The 10,508-nt window shown below is 40.8% G+C and overlaps 1 protein-coding gene across 1 annotated transcript; it reads left to right on the plus strand.

The window, feature by feature from the left end:
• Nucleotides 1–942: 942 nt before the first annotated feature.
• On the plus strand, nt 943–10,157 carry LOC149315880 (suppressor of IKBKE 1-like). The gene is made up of 6 exons (XM_089514343.1): nt 943–1,067; nt 1,660–1,828; nt 1,938–2,043; nt 4,429–4,571; nt 6,846–6,959; nt 7,403–10,157. The coding sequence occupies exons 2-6, from the start codon at nt 1,670–1,672 to the stop codon at nt 7,520–7,522; spliced, it is 642 nt and encodes a 213-aa protein (XP_089370469.1). The 5' UTR covers nt 943–1,067; nt 1,660–1,669; the 3' UTR covers nt 7,523–10,157.
• The last annotated feature ends 351 nt before the right edge of the window (nt 10,158–10,508 follow it).

A 10,508-nucleotide genomic window follows, 5' to 3' on the forward strand; every position in this document is an offset into this window, starting at 1 on the left:
CACCACAGGAATGTAGTTTTGTGAGACATTTAACCCTTTCTGGTGCCACAACAGACTACAATTCCCAGAATCCCATAACATGGAGCCATGGCAGTTAAAGTGGTGTCAAACTGGATTATTTCTGCAGTGTGGATGCAATCTCAAAAGGGGGGGGGGGGGGTTCAAAACACACTGCAGGAGTAAACCAGTTTGAGACTGCTTTAACTGCCTTGGGTCAATGCTAGGGAATCCTGGGAACTGTAGTTTCTTATGGCACCAGAGCTCTCTGACAGAGAAAGCTAAATGTCCCACAAACTACAGTTCCCAGAATTCCCTAGCACTAAGCTTGGGCAGGTAAAGCAGTCTCAAACTGGATTATTGCTGCAGTGTGTTTTGGACCTATAAATAAACCATGCAGGATCCTGAAGCAGGGGTCCCCAATCTGTGCTGTTAAGGCATTTGGACTTCAGCTCCCAGAATCCCAGGCTATTGTCCAACGTGGCTAAGGCTTCTGGGAGCTGAAGTCCAAAATCTCTTAAAGGGCACAGTTTGGGGACCACTGTGACCCGAAGTGTAGAGATATATAACTGGATTCTACAAATAGGGTTGGGCATGCCATGGCATTTCCCTTTTGTATCTATGGCTGTAAAAGCAGTCTCAAACTGGATTATTTCTGCAGCATGTTTTGGACCTTGATACAAGCGGGCGGAGGGACCCTCTACACTGGAGAAACAATGCAGTTTGACACCACTTCTGAGACCTGCCTTTCCTTCCTCCCTCCCTCCCTCCCTTTCTTTCTTTCCTTCCTTTCCCTCTCTCTCTCTTCTGCCCCGCACTTCCAACGGGAGCCGGAAGTGTATATGAAAACCGAGGAGGACTGAGTCCCCTTTGTCTCAGAAAAGGGGGGGGGGAGAAAATGACAGTGCAGAGCGGAAGCTACGGAGGCCGGCGGGCGCCCGACTTCTTCGCTTGTGACCTCTGCGCCCCCTAGTGAGCCTTCTTCAACCCGAGTGCATCTAAGTTCCCAGCAGCAGGGACCTTTGGGAGGACAAGAGGAGGAAGAGGAAGAGGAAGAGGGCGAGGAGCAGGTGACCTTCGAGGGGGGAGAGGGGGCTCTTTAGGGCTGTTGTTGTGTCTCTTTATGGCGACCCTAAGGCTGCGTCCACACTGTGTGAATAACCCGGTTTGAGACCGCTTTAACTGCCATGGCCCAAGGCTATGGAATTCTGGGAACTGCAGTTGGTTGTGGCGCCGAATGGTGGAAGAGGGTCTTGGATGGATCTCACTCACAGGGTTGCCTTGAACCGAGGCCAATTTGTGGGCAGTTAACAACAACAACAACAACAACAACAACAACAACAACAGCTCAAGAGAGCCAGAAAGCCCCTGGCGCATTCCTTCCCAGTATTTAGTAATAAAAGCATGATCACAAATGAGACGTTTGTTGCCCTTAGAGGACAACCTGCCTCTGCTTTCTGGGGTAGGGGCTGCCCCCTCTGCCCTGTGTCTCCCCTGCAGGTTCTCTGCTGTAGTCTTCACACTGAATAAGGTTTGGCTCTGGGATCCTTGAAATGCCAATAGTCTGCTGGGAGGTATTTCAAAGTCTGGCATCTTTCTTCCCAATTGGGCCTTGATGGCTCTGGTGTTTTGACCTAATTCTCTCTTCCATCAATCTCTCAGTTGTCTGATAATGGCCTGTACTATAGAGAAGATCCTGACTGATGCAAAGATCCTGCTGGAAAGGCTGAAAGACCATGACAATGCAGCCGAGTCTCTCATTGACCAGTCCACTATGTTGCACAAGCGGGTGGTGGCTATGAAGGAAGCCGGCACAGCTCTTTCGCACAAGGTGAGTGCAGATCCTATTTTGCATGCATAGCTTTCATAGGTTGGGCAGGGGATGGGTTGGTGCTCTTCGGTTTCTGTGGGTTCATATAGACAATTTCTTTTTTTACAAGTACCAAGAAGACGCAGCCGAGCTGAAGGACATGTCTAAATACAAACCTCACATTCTGCTGTCTCAGGAAAACACTCAGATTAGAGACCTGCAACAGGAAAATAGAGGTGAGTTTCTGTTACTGACAGACCTGTAAATCTTTGTGTGATGTGTATAATTGCATATGTTTAACTGAATGTTTCTAAAATCTGTGATTATCTCAAGCAATAGTGTTTCTGGGATCCAGACTCTAGATATAACACTGGAATGGACTGTATGCCAACTATTTGGATGTCTCACATGCATTTTCATAAACATATTTTTTGTAAGTGGAATAACACATTAATAAGAGCGCTTATCATAATGCTAAGAGTCATGAGGACAACTGACTTTATTTCTTCATGGGAAGAAAGTGCCACATGATAACAGAGACAAAAACTCTTTGTATTGTGCAAGCTACACTTGACAAGATGGGCACAACAGCTAAACCAGACTTTCTTGCCAATTATTATTTCCAGCATACTAACGATGTGTGTGTTTGTGCAGTTATACAAGTCCATGATTTGTGTGGAAATTTTGCAGCTTAGATTGTGAACTTTTGTTTGCTACTATAAATGTAATTTGAGAATTTGTTTTGTAGAGATCAACTAAATTACAATTTCCTACACATATTTTGCTTTTCTTATAACATGGTTCCTGATCACGTTACACAGTTATACTGTGTATATTACATAAGATGGAAACCAGTGGCCATTGTTGTGACAAGGAAGCTAATGACAGGTTGTTTTTTGTTTTTGTTTTTTTATATACCGCTATTCCAAAGATCATAGCGGTGAACAGCAAGTAAGCTAATTAGAAATTAAGCTAATTTGCCCCCAACAGTTATTTTAGCGACCTCGGAAAGATGCAAGCCTGAGTCGAGCTTGGGCCCCTTTGCTGGTCTTGAACTCGCAACCTTGTGGTTTTGAGTAAATGGCTGCAGTACAGGCATTTAACCACTGCGCCACCAGGTTGATAAAGGTTGTGAGAAGAGGTCCAGGACATAGAAAAAACTGGGTATGCTCTCTATACTAGAAATATGTCAACCATTTAGTGAGATTATCTCTTGTGGGATTGTTGCTTTTCATGCACAAGCAGTAGGACTGCTTGTGACTGAAACCAATGGTAAATAATAACATGTATAATGCTTCGGAAATAATGCTTCAGAAGAAATATTAGTGCCTTAGAAAAAAATAAGACCAATGCTTCCAGTGTGTCCAGAATGAAATGTGGCCCTAGTTTTTATTTTTAGAAGAAAAAATTACTTATTCAACCTAGACAATGAAAAAATAAAAGTAGTAAAAGCATTCTGATACCTGGGATCAAACACTGATAGGAATGGGGACTGCAGCCAGGAAATCAGAAGAAGATTAAGAATGGGGAGAGTGGCTGTGAAAGAACTACAAAAGATCCTAAAATGCAAACATATAAATCTGAGCACAAAAGTTATAATCAAACAAGCCATTGCATCCACTATTACCATGTATGGATGCGAGAGATAGACCATTAAGAAAGAAGATAGGAAGAAAATCAATACATTTGAGATGTGGTGCGGGAGAAGAACGCTGAGGGTTCTGTGGACAGCCAAAAAGTCAAACAAATGGGTCGTAGAGCAGATCAAGCCAGAAATCTGCCTGAAAGCCCAAACTGAGGTTGTCGTACTTCGGACAATCATGCAAAGGCACGACTCGATGGAAAAAATCAATACTGGTGGCTTACAAACCGCCGCTTTGCAGCGGTCTCCTGGCGCTGCTGTTTGCTCCGCAAGGGAGCCACAGCAGCCAAACCGTGCGACTCCCTCGCGGAGCAAAAAAGAAGCTCCAAAATGGAGCTACTTCCTGTGGCGCAGTTATGACGCCGCGAGGCGCCAGTGGCGCCCTCGCGACGTCATAAGCGCCATGCGACGTGCGGACGCACAGCGTCCGCTACGTCAATATGGTGGTGGCCGTGTGGAACGGCCGCCGCCATATTGTACGTATTGACTACGTATTAGGGTTAGGGGGTGCGGAAGCACTGCCCCTTCCTAACCCTAATACGTATTCAATACGTATTTTTTGGCGGTTTGTAACCCGCCAATGCTAGGAAAGGTGGAGGGAAGTAGAAAAAGAGGAAGACTGCATGCTAGATGGATGAACTCTATTAACAAAGTCACAGGTATGACTTTGCAGGAACTAAGCATAAGCAGAGCAGTGGAAGACAAGGAGTTTTGGTGATGTCTCATCCAGAGGATTTCCATGGGTTGAGATCAACTCAAAGGCAGTTAACAACAAAATAACAACAAACATAATTTTGACTTCATTTGTAAAGGAGTTGTGAAATTAAAACGTAAACAGCTTAATGTGCGGAAAAATTGTTCAACCTTCATGTGACTTTCTTCAGTATATTCTGTTTTCACTAAAGGGTTTCCACAGATTCTCTTAAATCAGAAAATATATTTTTTTCTAATTATGTCATGGAATTTATATACTTTACAGAGCTGTGGGTCTCTTTGGAGGAACACCAGGATGCTTTGGAACTTATTATGAGCAAATACAGGAAGCACATGCTACAACTCATGATGAAAAGAAAAGATGTAGATGCCCAACCAGTTCTAAAAGTGCATCAAACTCAATCTACAGTAAGGAATTGTTATGTTGTATTGTATTTTAGTGTTCTCACTAGAAAAACAAATCCAGTAAAAATAAAGATGATACTTCAAGGAGAAACTTTGGTATTCTGTTTAGCTCCAGTAATGCCTTTTCCTGTCTGTTGTATTGCTCTCTACCTTGAAGTATCTTCCTTCCATTAGTTCCCACAGTTCAGATCTTTCCCTTTCTAAAACAAAGCATCGCAACACTTGTACAATGTTCCTTTCATGTAAACAAATTATTTAGTGTTGTCTATAAACTACATTAATTTTCAATGACTACAGTGGTGTAAAATGTTGTGGGGCAACAGCTAATTAATGAAGGGGCTGGACAGATGGGCGGCATCTAGCTGTCCCTTTAATAGCAACCGCATATTGTGGCACCAATCCAGTCTCTAGGGAGCACAAAAAAAGAGCTGGAAAAATGGCTCCTTTTTGCGCCGCGGCGTGTCTTTCTGAAACCCTTTTGACACTGCATCATCTAGATGCAGTGCCAGGGCCACGCCATGATGCTGCACACCGTCTAGAAGAGCGCAGGGCATCATGACATGATGGGGGTGGAGTCAAGGCATCCAGCTCTGCCGTGGCTCCACCTACAGGCCAGCACAAAGTGCCAGTCTGTAGGGCCCCTCATTCATCATTATAGTACTAATAAAAATATAATGATAGATCAGGTTAATGCGACGGTCAGGAGCGCCTGTTATCAGCTTCGGCTGATACGCCAGCTGCGCCCTTTTCTGGAAGTAAGGGATCTCGAGACAGTTGTGCACGCGCTGGTAACCTCACGCCTTGACTTCTGTAATGCGCTCTACATGGGACTACCCTTGTGCCTGGTTCGGAAACTACAGCTGGTTCAAAACATGGCAGCCAGGCTTGTGTCAGGAACATCCAGAAGGGACCATATCACTCCGGTTTTGAGGTCCCTCCACTGGCTGCCTATTGGTTTCCGGGCCCAGTACAAGGTGTTGGTTATTACCTTTAAAGCCCTAAATGGTTTGGGTCCAAGCTATCTCAGAGACCGCCTCTTCCCATACAATCCTCCCCATGCTCTCCGGTCCTCTGGGAGGAACTTGTTGCAGCCTCAAAAATCGAGGCTTGCGGCGACCTCCTGGAGGGCTTTCTCTGTTGTCGCCCCTAGGCTCTGGAACGGCCTGCCGGATGAGATCCGTCAATTAACATCTTTGGACAGCTTCAAAAAGGCTGTCAAGACGGATCTCTTCAGGCAGGCCTTCCCAGACTGAAATATCCCGGCCTCAGGATCTCAGGATTTCCCCCTCCTCAGTAATGTCTCCAAAGCCCCCTTTTCTTTAGAACTGAAGTTGCAGTGGTTTATTGGTTGGTATTATTTTGTTTAATTTATTGTTATTTTAACTAGTTATTGTGGTTTTAAATTAGATATGTTGTTTAATAACTTTTTAAGGGGGGAGGGAAATATATTGTTTTTATGCTGTATGTTATTTTAATGTTGTAAACCGCCCGGATTGGTTCGCCACAGGGCGGTATATAAATAAAAATTTATTATTATTATATTATTATTATAAAATAAGCCCAAAAGATTTATTTTCCTTCCGCTGGAACACATCATAATAGCAGTTAATATACTAATTACTGATATGAGATTATAACTTGAGATTTGCCTGTCCCTTTTAAACTTTCTGAGATTGCAGGAAAGCATGCAGTGCCTCCTGCCTCATTCCAGTACTTTCCTGTCCCCTCATCCCACCCCCCTTTCATATCCATTTTGTGGCTGTTTTTCTAGTCTGCATTTCTTAGATTTGGAATTATAGAATCATAGAGTTGGAAGAGATCTCAAGGGCCATCAAATCCAACCTCCTGTCATGCAGGAATACACAATCAAAGTGCCCCTGACAGATGGTCATCCAACCTCTGTTTTAGAACCTCAAAGAAGGAGACTCTACCACACTCCAAGGGAGTGTGTTCCACTGTTGAACAGCTCTTACTGTCAAGAAGTTCTTCCTAATGTTTAGATGGAATCTCCTTTCCTTTGCATCCATTGTGCCATGTACTAGTCTTTGGAACAGCAAAAAACATCTGCTCCATCTTCAATATGACACCCCTTCAGATATTTAAAGAGGGCTATCATATCACCTCTTAACCTTCTTCTTATTCTTCTGTATGAAAATATTACCTCTGTTTGACAAAGGCAGTAACTTGAGTAAGAGGAAAGCTACGTACTCTAGCAAGATTTGTTTTTCTTTTCAATATTGCTTCCTGTTGGGAATAACTTTATTTTGAAATCTGCAGGAAATTGAGAGTCAAATAGACAAGATTTGTGAGATGGGAGAGGTGATGAGAAAAGCCGTTCATGTGGACAATGACCAGTATTATAAAATACAAGAAAAGTTAGCACAGTTAGAGGTAAGATGATAAAGAACTGTAAAATATTAGGTAAAATGTGTCTTGCATTTTCCTTTTTTTTAAAAAAATTCTCCCAAGTTTTAAGTAAGATTTGACTGTTGTTTTCTGTAAAGCTAATGCCTTGATGAAGTCTTTATGAAGTTTTCACTGGAGCTGATTAGAGATGAAGGCAGACAATTGGACTGCTTTAGTATCAAGAAAGTAAAAGTTGCAGTAGCACGAAACAACTCTGCACCAAAGTAATTTGAGAAGTTTCAGAGTTGAAAAACCACTTGGGATTGGGTTATTTGAAGCATGTGATAAAATAATATTGTATAACGTGTAAGCTTATATATAAGTAAAAATATATTTTTACATTTATTGGTAGACAAGTGCTAGTAATATTAGCCAGTATTTATTGCTGCTTCTAATCATTTGTTTCAATTTGTTTCTTGGCTTTACAGCTTGAAAATAAAGAGTTGCGAAAACTACTATCAATCAGCAGAGAGTCAGTCGAAGTAAGGCAAGAAGGGCTACCTGATGATACATCTCAAGATAAAAAACAATTGCCATTGAATAGCTGATCTGTCAAATTGGAACTGTACTGCAGAAAATTGTGTGCTTATTTTCCACATTGTTTATTTGCCTCATGTCTCCTTTCGGGTATCATTCCAGCCTTTTGCTGAATTGTAGAGTGTGCTTTATCCACAGCTTTCAAGTGGCATCTTCTGCTGGCTAATGTTTGCCATGTTTAATCATGCAAAGACTTTTTTATGTACCATAGCCATATTCCTCAGCAAATGCTTTCCTTGGATTATCCTTATTTTCAGAAATCTCACTTTGACAAAACTATTGGATCATCTTTGACTTTTGAAATGTAAGAAAAATGATTTTAAAAGTCATGGCTTTCATCAGAAAAGTAGTAGGAAAGTCTGAATAGACATTTTTACATGGAAATATGTTTATTTCATTGAAATTTATGTCCAAGTAAATATGCTTACAACTGTTCTTAATTTGATTTAGTTAATAATCCAAGCAGTATTTTAGACATATTTATTGTCTCATTTAAATATAAGCTATGACATTATATGCCTCTTAATGCCAGCAAATAATAGTTTTCTGCATGAGTATTAGCTGAAACTCTATGGTAGCCTTCCTCACCTGGTGTATTTCAGAGATATTTTGGTATCTCTGATCAGTAGTCACAGTGGATGGCAATAACAGGAATTGCAGTTCAAAACATTTGGAGGGCGCCAGGTTAAGACAGGATGCACTGTGCACATGTGTATTCCTCATACTGGTTCAGTGCCTAAAGACACAGGATGTGTGACCATAAGCATGTCAGACCACTGTGTAGCATGGGAGGTTTGTGCATGCTTCATACCCATCTACACCTTTTTTTACAACGTTCTCCCCTGTCCATAGAAGCATGTCCATAGAAAATCAAGGAATTTCAGCTGATATTTCTTGATTGAAACAAGTAAAGGCAACAGATTCCATATGGCAGCCTGTCTCATTGAGTACCAGTACAGGCTTGCCAAAAGGGAGACGTAGGAGGAGAAACAGATCTTTCTTACAGGCTGTGGAGATTTCTCCCCTGCCCTTCATATGGGAAGAATAATGCCCCATGCTACTATGGCTACATATTACTGAAATTGCCCAGACAATGATTAAAATGTTACCCCTTTTAAAACAGTGCACTCTGGAAATTCATGCTGTGTATTTTAAAATACTGTCTTCAAGAGAGATTAATGGTAAAATACCACTGTTTCAAGAACTATCACTGAAGTTATTTATGACTTCTTAAAGCTTCACCTTGGTGCAGCAGATAACACAAATTTGTGTTCCTCACTGGAGAAAGAAATGCTTGCATCCTGAATACTTTCATAAAAGCATTTTCCAGACAGACTTAAAGAGTGGAAGGAATTGTAAGCTATAAATGTAGGAATCAAGCCAAGTACTGTTTTTTCATGTACAACCTTGTAAGATGTAGTATATTGTCTTTTGCTTCTCTTGTATTTTTAACTCTGGCTGCAGGTTCACATATCTTCATATTTGACAGATCCCATAATACTGTAGTTTCACCTTTGTGTTTATGAGTGTAGAGATAAAAACAGAGGTTTGTCTAGTCTGTCTAGTCATGTGTCTGTGTAAATGTTTTCATCCTTTTAGCAGACTCCCCTCCAGCATATTCTGGCTAAGATGTTGTGACCTGTAAGAATTAGATACATGTTTCTATTCTGAATTCCCTGTTGGGAAAGGAAGTACCTGTATTTAAATATCTGTTTGTCAGCAGGCAGTGTTTCAGAGCAGCTCTGCAAGCTTTACAGGCATTGTCTGGCTTTTGTTGCTGTGACTGTTGACTTGAGCTTGAAGCATAAAAAGAAAATAGTCACAGAAATCCTTTTCCTGCTAACTTCTTTACAGCAGGGGGAAGAAGATTTAGAAAAGGACAATCAGACTCCTTGCAGTCATCTTTTGGTGTTTTTATATCCTCAGACTCAACATTTCACTTTGGGGATTGAACTGAAAAAACACTGCTGCTTCAGTGCATTATGCAAATATAGTCCATTCAGCAGGACAGATTCAGCTGCACACCATCACTTTGTAGTGTAATGCCTTAAAGTATGCCATCAGTGCCATCTTCAGAATCAACAAGCTCTTGTAATGAGCAGCAACAATTGCTCAGTCTGCATAGATTCTGGATTATTTTACAAATACCCTATAGGACCTTATGATATAAATGAAAGACATCGAGGTGCTCTGGTGTTATTCACTCCTGTCAGCTTGTTCTGATCAGTAAATTTAAAGTGTTCTCTTTACCTCTCAGGTTAATATATATATATATATATATATATATATATATATATGGATGGTCATTATTTTGTTGAAATAAATGTTTTGGGGCAATATTATATGTTGTGGCACTTTTATATGGAGGATTATTTATGGATATGTTTAAATTTTAGCCAATACCATTGCTTTCTAGTTCATTACAAATTATTGAGTGAGAACATACAATGACTTCCACATACTGGAATTTATATATTGAGTATGATGGACTATCTGGTGAAACCGTGGCAATTAATTAATGAAACGTTTAAGCACTCCTGTTTAAATGCCTGTGTTCAACTTGGTAAAACATTTTATTATAGTTAGTCATGGGCTGTAACCAGTATACACATTTATTACCATATATTAAATGAAAAAGAATTCGTGTTTCAGACTTTATTTATACTTATTGATAGTGTTCTGTAAAATACATTAAGTAGACAAGTAAAATAACTAAAAAGAAAAATACAATAATTTAAAAATAATAGAATTCAGAATTAATACTTTTAAATGATTGTAGTATCAGCACTATTATAAAGAAATTAGTTGGTATGCATACAGGAGGACTTTTGGAAATGCCTTTGCCTCTGTGCAGACTGCCAGTCATACTTCTTTAGGCAGGGAGGCACTATAGGCCAATTGAGTGCCATGTAAAGATACAACAGATGTTCTTCCCCCTCCTGAGTAGAACAAGTGTGTAGTTCACAACTAATCACAACCTATTTACTATCCATAATC

This window comes from Sceloporus occidentalis, unplaced genomic scaffold (assembly GCF_023333645.1).
Source record: "Sceloporus occidentalis isolate IW3139 unplaced genomic scaffold, rSceOcc1.0.p SCAF_3, whole genome shotgun sequence".
In the NCBI taxonomy this organism is placed as follows: Eukaryota; Metazoa; Chordata; class Lepidosauria; order Squamata; family Phrynosomatidae; genus Sceloporus; species Sceloporus occidentalis.